This window comes from Coffea arabica, chromosome 2e (assembly GCF_036785885.1).
Source record: "Coffea arabica cultivar ET-39 chromosome 2e, Coffea Arabica ET-39 HiFi, whole genome shotgun sequence".
Lineage (NCBI taxonomy): Eukaryota > Viridiplantae > Streptophyta > Magnoliopsida > Gentianales > Rubiaceae > Coffea > Coffea arabica.
The window spans coordinates 23,067,491-23,085,598 of NC_092313.1; the positions used below are offsets into that span (position 1 = coordinate 23,067,491).

General features: G+C 35.1%; 1 protein-coding gene across 6 annotated transcripts; it reads right to left on the reverse strand.

Annotated features, from left to right (window-relative positions):
• Positions 1–147: 147 nt before the first annotated feature.
• Positions 148–6,918, reverse strand: LOC113731986 (uncharacterized). 6 transcript variants are annotated; one of them, XM_072080012.1, is made up of 14 exons: positions 6,747–6,918; positions 6,074–6,196; positions 5,733–5,947; positions 4,629–4,701; positions 4,380–4,454; positions 4,184–4,294; positions 3,987–4,029; positions 3,391–3,487; positions 2,558–2,660; positions 2,381–2,476; positions 2,231–2,263; positions 1,155–1,254; positions 672–756; positions 183–548 (listed from the first exon to the last, which is right to left on the reverse strand). In XM_072080012.1, the coding sequence occupies exons 2-14, from the start codon at positions 6,182–6,184 to the stop codon at positions 428–430; spliced, it is 1,263 nt and encodes a 420-aa protein (XP_071936113.1). In that variant the 5' UTR covers positions 6,185–6,196; positions 6,747–6,918; the 3' UTR covers positions 183–427. The 6 variants fall into 6 exon arrangements, with proteins under 6 accessions (XP_071936117.1, XP_071936113.1, XP_071936116.1 ...); XM_072080015.1 differs by lacking the exon at positions 6,747–6,918 and adding an exon at positions 6,509–6,638 and having other exon boundaries at positions 3,391–3,448; XM_072080011.1 differs by lacking the exon at positions 6,747–6,918 and adding an exon at positions 6,509–6,636.
• Between the last annotated feature and the right edge of the window lie 11,190 nt (positions 6,919–18,108).

The window sequence follows — 18,108 nt, forward strand, 5'->3', positions numbered from 1 at the left end:
ATTGAGATCATACGGATTTAGTTCATATGCTTATGTGCCGTTTAATTTCTGGAAGTCACATTGCCTTTGAGGTCGATACCGGATAACAAAGCCCAACGGTAAAACTTATTCATTGGTTTAACAATATATATATTTTATAGATGCTACTGAAATCCAAATATCCTGATACTGACATTCAGATCTTCAAAACAAGTAGTAGTTCATACAGAAATTTAATTGTTACATAATATCATTCTGAATTTTGGGCTAGTCCTCATCTCCTTGACACGTTGCAGCTTGCCAAGGGAGAAAGACCTATAACCCAGGCTAAATTTGATCTCAAGGAAGAAATTTTTTTTTAAAAAAAATTTATATAATGACTTCCACTGTACAGTCAATGATGTACCAGCAATCTACAGAATATAAAAACTATACCCTACAAATAAGCCTATACTGCAGGCCTCTGAGTTTTTAGCCCAAACAAGTTCTCAAACAATTTAGGGGCCATGGGGGGAATGTCCGCTGGTAGGGGAGCCATAAAATTGACAAGCTTTTCATGGACGTGATACCTGCACATAGATATCTGAAACTTTATCCAAATGAAAAACAACTACATTTGGCGCTCATCAAGGTGAAACAGAATAAATAGTACATGCTGGCAACTCAACAAGCTAACCAGCTGGGTAACTTACCGAATCTTACGACTTTTTGAGGCGCGTCGATCAACAATTTTCCTTTTCTTAGCCTGTAGCCTTCTTACAGCATAAAATGCCGCCTCTGTTTCATGATAAAATACATTACCTCAGCTGGCATTTATATATTAGGTTACTAAACAAGAAGTTTCAAAAGGTAAAAGAAAAGCGTTCTCAAAACTTTTAGGGGCAATTTGTCTATGCTTGGCAAACCAGTACTAGACATAGGAGTCCAACAGGCAAGTTTTGGGCTATCTCGAAAATGTATCGATTTCTAGAGATTCACAACTTTGAATAACCAGATGTAATATTTTCTATTGGAGTAAAACATTTCCCACACAGATAACAGTAACTATCTTGACATGCCCTTCACAAAATGCAGAACAAGGATAACAAGCGTACAAAGACAATTATTGAAAAAAAAAAATACACGATAAAAAGAATCCTTCTGTTTGCTGATATACGATATACTAGAAAGTTTACCTGATGAATTTGGGTCCACTGTCTCAAAGAACTCCTTCAACAGTTGCTGATAGAAGTCAGAGTCATCCAGCAATTCAGGGTCACCACCTGTGCTTATAACCTGATGAGAGTTAAAAGATTAGACCTAACAAAATGCACTATCATACGTGCTTTGGATTACCCTATATAGCACTCTAGGCATCTGTGAGGGAACAGGAACATCAATTATTTCAGACTAGCAGAGTAAGGTGGAACTATGCAGAGCTCTACACCAGCAAAAAATAAATGAGCAATTGCTGTAACATTAGCTTTTGACATCGCATATCAAGCAATAAATTCTGCAACCCCATGATGCTTCCAAACATATGTTTGGGTCACATTCGTTAACGTCAAGGAATAATAGTCCAAACAATTTGAGATATCACGAAGAGAAGTGATAAAAGGTTTAAACGGTTTACAAAAGCAGGTAACTTGAATTTTAAGCACGTATCCAGCGGTTTTCAACAACCTGATTCCACTGAAAAACCATTTTGTATATACTGCAGAATGAACTTATACCAACAAATTTCTTCATTATTTGGGTAAATTACACATAAATCCCATGGTTTCACCATTGTCACATGACCCCCTAAACATTTCAAAATATCCATTTCACCCCATATACTTCCATGTAAAGTGAAAACTTGACGGAAAATAGCGTCTATAATGTCGTTAGTTGAAATACCAGTATTTCCCTTAAGTATTAAATCGAACAACGGTCTGACCACCTTGCACAAAACTATGGGACAATATATGGATAAATGCTAAAACCACAAGGGGGTAAAGTAGACATTCATGCAAACTATAAGGGGGTTAAGTGAATATTATGATTCAGTCATACATTTTTGGACTGCATTTGGTTCAATATCTGTAACCTGTGGTGCTTTCTGTCCATTTTCCACTTACATAAAACTACAAGGTGTTATATGGCTATTTTGAGGTACCATTATGCAAAACCACGGGGTTACATGTAATTTATCTTCATTATTTTAATCAAACAAGTTGAAGCTTAATCCTAGAATAACCACAGAAACCAAGTCATCAGAGCCAGGTGATACCTCTGGCTGATTATGAACAGTAGAACCCAGAACCTGTAAGAGACGAGCAAAGAACTAGTTTATAATTCCAACATACTATATTGCAAAGCAGATAAAGAGGGAATTCCAGATTCAGAAGCTAATCATTGCAATTGGGAAACCAAATATTACATTTCCAAATTGAGCAACTGCCGATCTATCCTGTTGCATTCCCTTGATCATTTTACTTGGATCCCTCATATACAGAGCCACTTGTTCACTAATGTTCTGCAAAAATCAACATGATCACTCTAACTGGCTATGCTTTTAGCTGCATCACGGCACATTATACAAGAACTTGGACTAAACCTGGTTGAACGCGTGTAACCTCCCTTTGAAAGAGGCAGCTCCACTTGTCACCTGGGTCTTCCTCTGCCATTTATCTATCGATTTGTTCCTAAAAGAAGCCATCCTGCATTATCGAACACAAGTAAGATATCAATTGACACCAATGGTGCAACTTATGAGTAAAAATGCTCAAGTCTAAAACAATAGTACAATTATTTACACGGAGAAGAATTTATGTGTGCAGAAAATACAAGCAACCATATGCACTTCATAGTTTGGAGAACGGAAATAATTGCCAATATTGCAGGAATTACATGGATCAACAAAATTACATTACATCAAATTGCGGAAAAGAAGAAGCATCTCCATCAACAGATCAATAATTCCATGCCATTTAAGTAAATTAAGTAATGTGTCAGATCCATCTTTCTCCTCAGACTTCAAAAGAAAGTAGAGTTGCATTTAATATCACCATGCGTATGCACAAAATGATGATAAATAGATCCCAATAAAAGGGGAAAATTTTTGCTACTCCCTAATAATCTACCCGGAAGTTAGCTTGTTTGAAACAAAAAAAAAAAAAAAAACTTCCAAAAGCAGCTATCAAATGATACAAGCTTCAATTTTTTGCAGTTATTAGGGCCTGAATTTCTTTTGCTCGATGAAGAATATAATCTGGACTTAAAGACTCCCATGCCATTATTGTACACTTGCAGGCTATAAACATTTTTTACAGGGGTAATCTTGTAGGTCTGGTTTACCTAAAGAACACATAGATTTCTCTCTCAAAGTGAATATGCTAATAATATGTGTATGAAACCAAGTGAGGAGGCCTTCTATATTAGTTAAAGTACCTCAGCTGCATCTCAGAGATCCGCAACCATTCTTCATCACCTTCCCCATTTGAGTTTCCTGAAGCTTCTAGATAATTAGAATTCTTAGCAGAGCCGGCTGTGGAGGAGAAAATTTTAGCCATCAAATATGCATATATCAGGATCCATTCGAGAAAATAAATTAGATCAAACAAATCAATAAACAGACTCAAACCAAAGTACACGCTTAATGGGATTACTATGTTGTGCTTATAATGGAATACATGAACTTTTCTGAGCAAGGGGTGGAACCATGTACAATCAGAAGAAACTTCATTACCCAGATCCGAAAACTGGAACAGTAAGAGTTGCCAAAAACCATATATTTTATTAACCTTGGGCAACTGGACAACATACCTAGTGGGCAGGCAAAGAAAACTCACATTGTGCTTCAGAAATACAGTATTAGCATCTTACATACCAAAAAGGTGCTAAAAAGTACCAGATTAAACACCAAAAGTGACTAACTTATTCCCCATTACTGACTAAGGTCCGATATTGAACAGCCAAAGAAAAAAAAAGGAAAACCTCACATAGTCCCACATTGGCATAAATCACTGGAAAATAACTTATTGTACCTTCTGCAGACTGAGCAATAGTAGGATTCTTGTCTAGCAGTACCTGTTTAAAACACAGGGACTATTTGGTCAGAACAAGGAATTGATAATTTCAAAGAAATCCAGTGCTGTTGCGTCTCATTAACATTGCTATACCAAAAAGCTTTGTCGGAGTTGCTACGTTCAGAAGTGAGAAAATTTTTTTACCATACTGTTACCTCCTGTAACTCGAGAATAGAGTCTAATGTTTTTTGCGATGAAGTGATTAGATCCGAATATGCTTCATTAACCCCAGTTTCCAAGCTACAAAAAGAGGACTTGATTGGCTCCTACATCATAGAGGAATTCTTCATTAGTGCATGCATTTCCACACATGAAGAGATACAAGGGCGTATAATTCAAGTTAAACTAAACCTGTGGAAGCCTGTTGGAATATGAAAATGCCTTTTGCAACAAAAATCTAAACTCCAGAGTCTTGTCCCAAAGAGCCTTCACAGAAAGAAGACATGTAAATCGCAGACAATTATAATAACTTAAAAATAAACACAATCTATGAAAGCTATATGAAAGTGAGGTTACAAGAAAATGACATTCACTTAAATCAAAGGGTGAAAAGATAAGATTGCTTGATGGCTATAACATACAAGCAAAACAACTTCATACCTTCTGATTTTTCACTGCACGACCTATTAGAAGATCCTCATCCTTATGGCGCTTTAGGTTCTTTAAAACATCTCTGTGCAATTAATAGAAAAAGAACTGAATACAGTTAAAGGGTAAATAGATTAACAGGAAGCTGTAAGCAATAAAACTTTTATTAACATCCTTTTTTTAAATTGGCTAATTTTTTCACAAGTAAAATGGCTGACTTTCTTTAAGCATGTAACAAGATTGAAAAATATTGTGTTTGGATGGGAATTATTTGCCAAAAAATTATTTTCTTGCATCGCAAACACATTTTCCAACACACCTTTTTATTTTCCCAATGACCTTTTTATCTCACATACATCACATTGCAAAAAGTGCTACAGCAATTATTCCAAATACTAATATTTCAAATAATCTCCTATCCAAACACGCATTGTTTCTCTTCAAAAGTGCCATTTAGCAATGCTTAGAAGCACAATACACACATGATCAGCAGCATACACACACGGATAAATCCAGTATGGCAACATCTAGTCAGCAGTTAGCAGCTCAAAAATAAAAATGGCATGTCAAATACATTAAAAATTGTTAACGAATAAATCCCATTAGCTACGTAGCACTAACTGCTAGATGAATCTTCACAAGATGGAAAGACTTGCGTATATCATGAATGAGAACAAACCTGTATGCTTAGTTATTTCTAAAAGCCTTCCTTGCTTACCATTCCATTTAATCCCTAAATTCATAACTTCAAAAGTGTTCACGAGTTCAACAACTAACAAATCCTGGATTGACAATAAAACCACAAGTTCATTTAAGGTTTTAAATATTGACGTGCAGCTCCAAAAAATATACAAACTTAGCAAAACTGAGACCAATCCAATTCCAATATATCCACACAGACACATGGGGTGCATTTTCCACTCATAATTATGTAAACAATACACAGGCACATAAGCATAAAAGATGCTTTGTTTGAAAATAAAGAGGATCTTACCAATCCAATTCCAATATATCCACACAGACACATGGGGTGCATTTTCCACTCATAATTATGTAAACAATACACAGGCACATAAGCATAAAAGATGCTTTGTTTGAAAATAAAGAGGATCTTACTGCTCCGCATGTTGAAGCTCCATATATTCTTTCTCTAGCTGTGCCATCTCCTCATCCTTTTGTTCATTGATTCCCTCTTTCCCCTCTTCTTCTTCTTCTTCATCATCATCATCATCATCCTCTTCATCTCCATCTCCATCTTCATCATCTTCATCATGACTCTCTTCTTTTCCTTCCCAACCATTCTCATCGCTATCATAGTCATCACTATGGCCCTAAATATAACAGAGAGTCAATCATTCAACCATAAAAGAACAATAAAGCAAAATCTCATCCCCCTAAGAATCCACATAAGAAACTAACAAAAAGAAAAAAAAGGCAAGAAATCAAATGAAACTAACATCAGGTAACACATCATTCTTCATGGTGTCCCTGTCTTCATCAAATTCAGATCCACTATGACTCTCACTCTCTTCTTCTGTTGTTCGCCGTCTCTTCAAATGCTTCCCCATCTCCTTAAAATCCTAAATGCCCAAACACCAAACCACAAAAAAAAACAACAAACATTAGTTTTGTGGATGCGACATGATTAACAGCAGGTCAAGCAAAGGCGCGGAAAAAAAAAGTGATAAATTAATATGATTTTGTTCTCACTTCATAAAATTCACTACGAAGTACCAGCCCAATTTCTCTTTTGCATTTGATGCAAAGGTGACAAGGCCTAATCTAATTATTTAAAACAAGGGGGAAAAACACACACACTCTTCACCAGGAATAACGCCTGAATATAAAGGAAAATAAGTATTCAAAGACGAGTGCTTTGAATTAAAACGGACCATTTTTGGACAATCTCAAGAGAACCAAAACCTGATCGTGACTAGTAACCTTAATTTGACCTAGAAAGTAGATAGTCTGGACATTTTAGCAAAGCCCTTTTTATTTTTCTATATATTTTAAACCAAAATAATTGGAAACTGGCAGCTTAATCCCCTCCCCCCCCACCCCACCCCAGCCTCCTTTGGTTAAAGAGGGGGTGCTGATCATAGGACAGCTTACTGAAGCTGCCGGGAATACCTGGGAACGAAGGGCGTTGATGAAGACTGGGAAGAAGTTAATCTGTTTAGAGCTCTGCGTAGCAGAAAAGAAGCTGGATAAGGCTGAGACAGGTGGCCGTGGCAGTGGACGGAGACTGTGGAGGTTTAGGGCTTAAGGAATTTTGGAAAAAAAAAAAAAAAAAAAAGGGCATAAAAGAATTTATGGAATAAATGAATCCATAAATAAAACAAACTCACAAACGGACGAGTGAAACTGCTTGTCCAACTTTAAGCCCATCTGATGACTTAGGCCCATAAATCCCATAGTCATGAAAGAATTAAATTAACGCGCAGCAAAGAAACGTGGGCCTACTGTGTCGGCTTTGAGGCCTCGTGGATTTAAGGCTTATTTTACCTTTGAAGACCTTGAGCAAATGAAAGTGGCACTTATACTTAGGACCTGTTTGGAACCTGAGTTTTTTGGAATTTGTCTAAAATTTTACTATAGAATACTGTAGAAGTTTTTGAACAAATTTTGTAGAAGTTTTTGTAAGGCGAAAAACTTTTTTTCCCTTTTCTTTTTTTTCTTTCTTTTTCTCTTTCTCTTTCTCTTTTTCTTTCCTCTCTTCTTCTTCCTTCCCCCTCCCCCTTCCCCGTTACCTCTGCCTCCCAGCAGCAACTCCACCAATGCCACCTTCCGCCACCCCTCTCCTCCCTTTCCCCTTCTCCTCCCCTCTGCCCTTCCCCCGTCACTGCCCTCTGCCTACCATCCCTTTCCTCTCCCCTCTGCATCCCTTTCCTCCCCTCTCCCCCGCCACCCTCCTCTGCCCGCCATCCCCTCTGCCCCACCACCCCCTCTGCCCCTTCCCCCTCCCCTGTTCCACCAGAGCACCTTCCCCATTCAAAAATGGATCCGGTGCCGACGATAGTATCCCCAGATTTTGACCCATTTCAAAACTAGTTCCTTCAAGAATTTCCATCAAATCTTCAGCAAAATCAGAACCAACCCATTGCTGTCTCTCTCTTTCCTTTTCCAACGGGCTAGCTTTCTCCACCGAAGCTAAACGGGCTGCCAGAGAGAGGTTGCCTGCGGCAGTTGGGGTGTTGCCTGGACGAGGAGAACGGCCGGTGAGACGTTGGACCAAGTTCATGAAGCCAGGTGCATCTCCGCAGGATGGGGGAGGAAACGGTGGTGGTAGTGGGTTGGGATGGGGTGGAAGAACGAAAAAAGGGAAGGGAATTTTTTTGTGTGTTTTGGAAATTGTGAAGTGTGGAGGTAAAAAACTTTGATAAGTTTTTTGGGGTTACTGTAGCAAAAGTTGTTAAAAAACTAATAGGTAAAAAACTTGTCCAAAAACCTGGCTTCCAAACAGGACCTTAATTAGGATCCACGACGGAATTAGAAACCTATTTAATTTAATTTAATTGTATAAACTCTCCAAATATTTTATGATAAAAAATCTTTCCTTCAATTATCTTACAAGGAATAAGGGTTTTTCCTCTGTGCTCAGGACATTCTTGCAGCCAATTATTGGTTATTGTTGCATTATTTGCACACACAGGTAGTAGCAAGCGCGTTCTGATTAAAGATTATTTGAAACATTTTCATATGTAGTATCACACTTTTTTGTGATGTCATATATGTATTGTATGTATAAAGATGGTGAAAAAACTTGTTTTGCAAATAGTCTGCATGCAGTATTGCTTCGATAATTGTTCAATAACCATTTTTGGGCTCAAACCAAAAATTCTTCAACTCATTCCATTTCTCTGATTTGGTGCAAATGTAATTGCCGTTTAGTCCCTTCCAGCTCTTGGTCTTTGGGTTGGCTTTGGAATATAGCCCAAGTTTGGACGGGGGTTTAGTCGGAAACCCTCTTAGTGTGCACCAAATTTTAGCTAGAAGTTCTAAACTATTCGGCCTACCAACTCTTTACGTCGCATGTGTTAGTAGGGGTGCAAACAAATCACTTAATCTGAGTAGTTCGCGAAATCAAGCTCGAATCTAATATATGAAATTTGAAAGTTACGTATATGTGTGTGTATATATATATATATATTAGTATGAAATATCTATTTTGTTTCTTGTTTAAAATTATATAAATATAAATTTATATTTCTTAAACTCTATTAAGGTTGATTATGTTCAATTGAACTCGAATTATATTCGTGTTGCACGAGTTCGAGTTCAAACTCAAGGCGAAACAAATTTGAGCTTGAATTTGAATTCGACTTTCAAATGCTCGATCTTGAGATCAAATCTAAATTTTTTAAGTCGAGTCGATCTCACTACTCGAATTCGATTCAACTCGATTCCATCTCCATGTGGCACTAATCTCAAGTCCAAAATGAAAACTCTAGTACCAGAAGGTGGCTCAAATTTTTTTTTTTGAAGAATAAATAAAGAAATGGACAAAAATATTCTAGTACCAAAGATTCGAGAATTAATATTTCTATATACTAACAATGTATACATTTTCACTAATTTAAATTTGAATTTCAAATCCAAATTTTGCAGGCCTATCATACATCCAATCGCGATAGTGTGTAAATTGTCAATTTATATAATATTAACTCAAGTCTTTAACTCTTTAGTTGTGCTCAAGCTTAAGTCATATGGACAACACTACCAAAAGTTGAGGCAGCCGAATCATACGTGTATTTCCGAAATTGTAACTTTGTCAAGTGCGATTTTGAAATCACATGATCATACAAGTGGGTCACATCTTTTAACAAAAATGCATGATTAGTTCAGCATTAACAACACAATTTTTAATAATACCCGTACGTGCAACAAAAATGAAATGTGTTTATCCTATTATAAAGCTGTTTCCTAAGCAGCAATGCTTAATTTTAATCAAATCGAATGCATGATGATTGCACGTGCACCTCCTTTAGAATCTCCTCATTTGACGGCCTGCATTGCTGGAACTCCATCGATGTTCGTAGAGCTGCGTGGTGACTGCTACGGGGTTTCGCTACACCTCCAACCGAATGATTGGACTAAAAAAAAAATTAAAAAAAGAATAAAAGGAGCTGAAGATTGAAGAATGGATCTAAAAGCTTGACCCTGGGATGCGCACGTGTGACCGGAGGAACATGACACGTCTATCTTGCTGTTGCCGGGTCAGCACGTGCAATCCACCTTGCAATCTTGATATCAATGCACGCGTCACATGAACAGGGAATGTTGGAGGACGTTTCCTTTTTCTTTTTTTTTCCTTTTGAAACATCATCCGACGTGTAACGTCAGCTCAACTCAATCCAGTTTAAACCGTTAATCCCACTTTACAATTGTAATGTACAAAAATAAGGTCATGTTTGTACTGTATTTTCTGAATTTTTTTTATAGAAAAATTACTGTAACGATTTAATATATTTGAGGTAAAAAAGGGATTGAAAAATATATTTACAAAAAACGTAACAAATTTTCTTTTCCAAACAAGGAAGATTGAGTGGACTAAAGCGACGGATTGCTAATCTGTCATGCGAGTTATTCATACCGTGTGTTCGAATTCCTCTCTTTTTGTTTTTGTTGATGACTTTTAATTTTTTCAAATTTTGCAAATCTTTTTCTCTTATTTAAACATAAACTACTAAGAAAAAGAAAATATAAAAAAATCCCTTTTATTCTTCACACCCAAGATTACATCCGAGATCATTAGGTAGGAATTCAAAAATGAAGAGAGAAACAAAAAATATCACTACTGTGTAAACGAAGAGCTTGAGAGTAAGCATTACACAATCTCCAAAATAAATTTTTGACAAAAAAAAAAAAAACAGAGAATAGATCCTCCATTTTTCTAACAAGAATGTTGGAGGATCGTTTCCTTTTTTTTCTTTTAATTATTGTTTTCGATAACATGTAAAATCAACTCTGACCAAATTAGACCATTAATCGTACTTTGCAATTGTATCAAGTAATCAAGTGTGCAACATCTTCATGTAATCTAGACCGTCAATTGTAGTCTGCAGTTGTAAGCAGGAACCAAGTCGGTGAAGAAGAGTCTCTCCATTCAGCCACATTGGTCAAGCAAATGGTTGGTGATTAGACTCTTTAGGATCTGATGTATTACTAAGCTTCTCAAATAGATGGTAACTAGACTTTACAAATCATAACATTTGCAATCCAACAAGAGCTATATGTTCGTCAGGAAGTTGAGTTGACAGAGTAGCTTTTCATGTAAAGATGGACTTGAAAAAAATCTTGCATTGGCAAATGGTCTTTTCTCGATTACTGTTCAAGAAATGATCCTCTCCATTATTGTTTCACGGGTTAATTCCACTTTGTCCCCCCAAACTTTGGACGATTACCCACTTAAGTCCCTAAACTTCAAAATGGGACACTTAAGTCCCTAAATTTATAAATACCTCCCACTTAAGGAAAATTGTTAACAAATCATGAATGCCGTTGGTGGTCGAAGTGTCCCATTTTATGAGGGTTTAGGGATTAAAGTGTCCCTATTTATAAGTTCAGGGACTTAAGTGGGAGGTATTTATAAGTTTAGGGACTTAAGTGTCCCATTTTGAAGTTTAGGGACTTAAGTGGATAATCGTCCAAAGTTTGGGGGGACAAAGTGGAATTAACCCTTGTTTCACATGCAATGCTTTCTTCGAACAGTTGATGGGCGGGTAAGGTGCTTCAATAGAAGCGACACTTAAAAGTTTATCGTCTCAAGAGTTGTATAAACAATAATGTACCCCTTTTACTTGTTTTACATAGATAATTACTATTCAGTTTGACTAACGGGTGTTCATAGAGCACAAATTAAGATATATTTTAAATATTATATTTTTAAAAATACAAGATTAATTAAAAAATAATTAAATATAAAAAAAGGATAAACAAAATTAAATAGAAAAAATATATAGATACAAGAGAAGATAATAATTATTAATATGTGTGTATATATATGATAGATTAGACTAATACTAAGTATGTTAATGAATATTTTAAGGACATTCGTTAGAAAAATTTATAATTATGTTAGGGTTAGTTTTTGTACGGAATGAACTTGGTTTAGAAAGCGACCATCTTTAATTTGTGACAGCAAAAGAAACAAAAATATTCCACCACATTGTGATTCTTGAAGATATGCAAAATATTCCTTTTTTTTTTTTTGTCGACACGATAGAATTCCTATAACCTAAACTAACCTATTCTAGAGGGGAAGGGGAGGGGACTCGATGTGAGTAGAAACTCCATCGAAACTGGTCAAAGAAGACCGTCACATATTGTGATAAATTTTGTGGGAGGTAAGGTTCGAACCCTTGACCGGGATGACCACCGGACGAAAGGCCTAATGGCATATGCAAAATATTCCATCCATCTGAATATTTGTGTAGGGTTCAGAATTCTGAGGATGAAAATTGAACCCAATCCAAAAAAGCCAAAATGGAACCAAACAAAATACTACTAGTTGGGAGATTGGGGCGATTATCACGTGACCTTCACATGGAGACGCTCTAGCAAAGCCATGATGTTTCTTTCTTTCTTTCGGTGTACGGGGAATTAATGGGTGATGTGACCCTTCGATTACATAACAACATCAATCAATCAATCAATCAATTATTATTTGTGGGTCGCTGCCACGTGCGCGATGATATTGTTGCACACGGCCATCATCATCCCAATCATTGGAATATCAATCCCCCCATCACTGATAACAAAATTCATCCTGAAAATTTGATGCTGATATTAATTTATAAGCACTCCTAAAGGTCTTTTTAATCTTTCTTTGAGGTCTTTCTCTGGTTGTTAGGGAGGTGATCTAAAAGAAATACACAGACATTTTCTACTACTCATATTTCATTGGAACGGCTTATTACTATAAGCTTTTAGAAGCGGGTTTGTTTGGATTGTAAGTTATTTGGGATTATTTGGGATATTTTTACTATAGCACTTTTTGTGATGTGATATATGTGAGATAAAAAGGAAATTGGGAAGATAAAAAGGTGTATTGAAAATTGTAATGATGATGTAAGCAAATAAAATTGGGTAAATAATGCTCAATCCAAACAAACCCTCGTAGATTGGATAGTGTTGTGGAAAGATCTTGGTGAAGAAAGAGAATTTCATGGTCTAGGAGTCTGTCATAAGAAACGCTAGAGTATTATTTTAAATAATTATTTGAAATAATTACTGTAATACTTTTTGTGATGTGATGTATGTGAGATAAAAAGATGACTGAAAATATAAAAAAGTGAATTGAAAAATATGTTTACGATGCAAACGAAAAATTTTTTTAGAAAAATTATCTATCCTAACATAGCCAGTACTAGTTACTATTGCATTGATTTTTGACGTAGTACTTTTTTTTTTGTCAGCAACGATACATTTGTATAACCTATTTTATCCTAATCTAGGGGGAGGGGGAGTCTAAGGAGGCTGTGATGGGGGGCTAGTAGGTATACAGACCCAACTAGCCCAATGAGGGATTTAAGCCCCTCCCTGGTGGCCACTGAGCCATTGGCCCAGTGGTTATTTTTTACGTAGTACTTGATTTTGCCATTTTAAGTTGGCGACCATATTTAATAGATCAACCTACTTAATAACTTTTATTACTTTTATTAGGTTTTGTCATTCATGACAAGTTTCAATTAAAATGTCTTTTATCTTTCCCATCACAAGAGTCAGTAGTCGAGGAAGACGTTAATGATATTCGATAGCTACCTTTGAAGAAGATCCACTGACCACTGTCACTAGCTAATTAGTAGTAAATTTGCATATCTACAAGATATAAAAGTACCAAGCGTGGGTAATGTTTCAATTGCAATTGATTGTGGACCGGTTATTGGTGTAATATTGGCCAATTCAAGGGCATTTTCGTTATGTTAATGGTTTATGAGTTGTACATTTGTTGGTGATTGCATGGTGTTACATTAGATCGGTTATTGGTGTAATATTGGCCAATTCAAGGAACTAATCATTCCTAATTAGAATTAGAAATATATGATATAAAATCAAATAATATTATATATATATAAGTATAAAAAAGAATTCAAAATGTCATTTGAATTCAAAAATGAAAATTTTAACTAATTTAACTATACTAAAACTATTTACTATCGAATAGTAGATGATAATTAGAATTTAATCGACTGATAAAAAATCAAAATTCTATATCGCTACATTAATCATTGTGCTTTATAATATTCAATAATTTATTTAAAATTATATTTTATTCTTTTCTAGATCCATATCGATTATGAATAGATAAGAAGTAATAGTTACTAACTAAGATTCTAATAGTTTATGGAATTTCTATCCATATAAAATGGATATTATATGAGCCCAAAAAAATAGGATAACTCATAAAAGAAATTATAACATATCAAAGGAACAATAAAAAATAAAACAAAATAATCTTTACCAAATTATCAGCAAAAACATATCACTAAAAACTTCTGCCCATAGTAAAACTATTTACTATCTAATATTAGGTGATAATTCGAATTTAATCGAGTGATAAAAAAATCAAAATTCTATATTGCTATATTAATTGATGTGCTCTATAATATTCAATAATTTATTTGAAATTCTATTTTATTCTTTTCTAGATCCATATTGATTATGAATAGATAAGAAGTAATAGTTACTATCTAAGATTCTAATAGTTTATAGAATTCCTATCCATATAAAATGGATATTATATGAGGCCAAACAAATAGGATAACTCATAAAAGAAATTATAACATATCAAAGGAACAATAAAAAATAAAACAAAATAATCCTTACCAAATTATCAGCAAAAACATATCGTTGATAACCTATTAACGCCACGGCGAACAAGACTCTTCTCAACAAGAACAACCTGGACAACCCAACCGCGAAACCCATCATTCAATTGATTGATAGATACTAAATTCTGTTCCATAACAATAAACCACAAAGCAAAAAAAAAAAAAACCAAAACTAATTTCTCCAAACCAAACAGCCCACGCTTTTATAGCGGCAAAAACAAAAACTAATTAATATCCATTTAGGCATAACAAGCCTAATACAATTAATTATCTCTCTTGTAAGTATATTTACTCCAAATTCAATGACAAATATATCATTATTATAGACAATTATTCGCACGCACATGCACATGAATTTCCATTTGGAAACCATTACGTGGGTTGCATTATAAATAGAACCCTAAAATTATACATGCCAAGCTTAAACCTGGGCATTGGCGTGGCACCCAAAAACTAGTATTTACAAGTACGTGGGAGATTTTGGGATCCCTTTTAAGGATTATAGTTTCAAGTTAAAATCATCGTTCGATAATCGATAGTGAAATAAGTATTTTAAATTCTTAGATTGTATTAATTTTCATCATTTAAAATTTGAATAACGATCGTCCTTAAAGAGAAAATGAGCGAGTAGTTCCCTCAGGAGATCAGAGAAGTATTTCAAATAGGGTTTTTTTAACACACCTGACATACATCTAACCTACCATATATCTACACATACTAACATTATTATTCTCCTTTGTATTTATATATTTTTGCATAATTATTATCATCTCTTATATTTATATAATTTTCCTATTTAATCTTATCTACTCTCTTTTATATTTATTTACTTTTTAATTAATCTTATTTTAAAAAATATAACACTTGATCTTAATATGGCACTCGTTAGACAACTGTTCCAAATATGAATGTAATGCTGAACAAAAAAAATGTTGAGAAAACCTTAGGTCTAATGGTTCAGATAGAAATTTCAAAATTTAGAGATCTTGTGTTCTAATTTTTTTCCCTTTATCGCTTCTTAAATCCCATTTTTATCATTTTTAAATTTTTTTTAAAACATATCTTGGCATTATGTGAAGGGCAATTTGAATAATAAGAACAAAGGGCATTTTGAATATTGTTACGGAACATGTCAAGGAGTAGAGAAAATCATGAAAACGCCAAGCATTTAAATAAAAAGGTATTTGCATGTACATTAGAAGGAAGATCCACTAATCCAAATAACCTTTTATGGTTGTAGAACTAGTAGGACTCAACACTTTCTATATGATACTAGAGTTTCATCTGGCAAGAGCGGTCGAATACAAATTGATGTGTGTAGATTTTCTTCAAAATGCATTGGAAAAATAAAGAGAAGAATAAAACGATTAAGTAAATGATGTAAATATGCTCCCGTCGTTGAAAGGAAAGGATAGAAATAGAAAGGAAGTTTGATGATCGTCAAAAAAGAAAAAAAAAAAAAAAGGAAAGGTAATAGGAAGGGGAGACTAATGATTGGAGAAGATTGGATGTAGGTGGAGAGGAGACAAGATGACACAAAACAAGTCGGGAATGGGACCAAGCGTGTCCCGTCACGCCTATCGAAAATCTATTTTCAACATATTGAAACGGTGCCTCAGCCTGAGCCCGGGCTGTGGGCACGCACACGGCAGTAAAGTCCACACTCACGTGAACGCTGCCTGGTTTTCCTCATCTTTACTCAACTCAAAACCCTACTTCCCACGTGAACCCCCAGCCCCATCCCCATCCCAGTCCCCTCCTCTCCTCCATTCATTCCAGATTCCTCATTCCTCCCTCCCCTCCCCATGTTTTAAAAAAAAAAAAAAACTGGATCTTCATCCTTCTCCTCCTCCTGCTTCGGCTTCCAATTCCATAAGAATGTGCAACCCTTCATCTACTCTGACAAAAAATGTCAAGCTCCAATCGTAATCGGCTTCATTAGGTACCAAAAAGAAAAAAAAAAGTGGCAAAATTTTACAAAATATTATCCACAGTCGACTTTAACAAATAATTACCTAGATGAATATATATGATCCGTCCTTTCGCTAATTAAGTCGTGTTGTTGCTAATTAATAACAAAAAAATATATGGTCCTGCTTTCTACTTTCCTTTGAATCTAAAATGTTAATGCTTGAGCTAAAGTTGGAGGCACTCCCACCATGCTAATTCTATAGCAACTGAAAATGAAAATCATTCCAAATGCATGTCTCAGATTGCAAATTGAACATGCCTGCATGGTTATCGACTCTGAGTCTTAAGCCTACACGGATGCATGCGAAAGCCTGCATGGCATAGTCGTCGAAATTTTTTTTTATCGTAACGATAACTGTTGTATAATCTATTCTAAATAGTTGCCTGGATAATTAAGTTACTTTGTGTTTGTTTCCTTCTTTGAAGGATGATCGTACAATTTCCCAGATTGAGGTGGTGCCTTGTGAGTGTCTTGAGCTGTGAGCTACTGAGCTACGTGCTAATGTTTGTTTCCTTTCTTAATTTCTTCCTTTTTTTCTCCCACATTACTCCAATATATATAAACCCCCAAAACCCTACATCCCCAAAAAGAAAAAAAAAGAAAAAGAAAAAGAGGAGGTGTGAGATAAGTCATATGGCTGTCACCTGCAAGCTGGTATACTAGCTAGTACGGATTTGAATGGCAGAATGATTCAAGAATTCGTCTGAATAGTTGCATACAACTATATTTGCAGGAACAAAGAAGAAAAATAAGATCTCTCGGGAAGACACGATGATCAATGGCGCCATACGTGGGAACATTCGATCGTTAACAGGTGTCTATGCCAATTTGCCGATTAGTATATCTGTGCTATTCAGTTATCATCCGAAGCTGATGATACATAATATAGTATAGTAATCTCTTGTCCCATGGGATGAGATATTTTTTTCCTTTATCAATATACCATCCCCTCAAGTTAGTACATTTTAAGAAGCTTAATTGATTAATTGCTAATTAATTTAGGACCTGAGCATGAAACCAAAGTCATTATGATACAACAAATCAACAGTACTAAAAGTTACAGTCGCACAGAGATTGGGTGCCATTTTGATTGTGAGTTTTCGTGGAAAATTATTTAAAATGTTCTTTTACATTTCTCATATGCCTGTTTATTTCGAAACAAGACCTTAAAATTTGAGAATGTGACAATAAAACCAAAAAGAAAGCAAACCCATATTCTTATTCTTATATTATATAAGAATGAATTGTGGTCAAAGGGGGTTTGAATTTTAATCGCATGAATATGATTTTTTGAGAATATGAAATGTTGTGTAATTTTTTTTAAACTTTTGGTATAAATAAGGGTAGCATGTGTTTAGTTATATTTACCGAAATGTCCTCATTTTGATACATTTAAAATTTTGATTTATGGAGACATCTAGATATTTCTGTAATATTGAATTATTTTGCAATCGTTTTTGCATCGAGTACAACTCATATAAACTTATGTGTTGGTGTAATTATTGAAATGGTGTTATAGACACGTTTAATTGAAGTATGGCTTTTATTGTGTAATTAACACAAAGACATATCAACACATTGTGCAATTAACACGTTACTATAACTAGACGTTAGAGGGTATTCCTTTGCTTGAAACAACTTATATCTCTTCTTGGACGATTTTCAACTGACATCTTTAGGAGTTTTT

Coding starts and splice junctions, on each gene's coding strand:
- LOC113731986 (XM_072080011.1), bottom strand. Junction 4,455..4,628: donor GTGCAGTGAAAAATCAGAAG/GTATGAAGTTGT, acceptor CTTTCTGTGAAG/GCTCTTTGGGACAAGACTCT. Junction 1,255..2,230: donor CTGTTCATAATCAGCCAGAG/GTATCACCTGGC, acceptor AACTCTCATCAG/GTTATAAGCACAGGTGGTGA.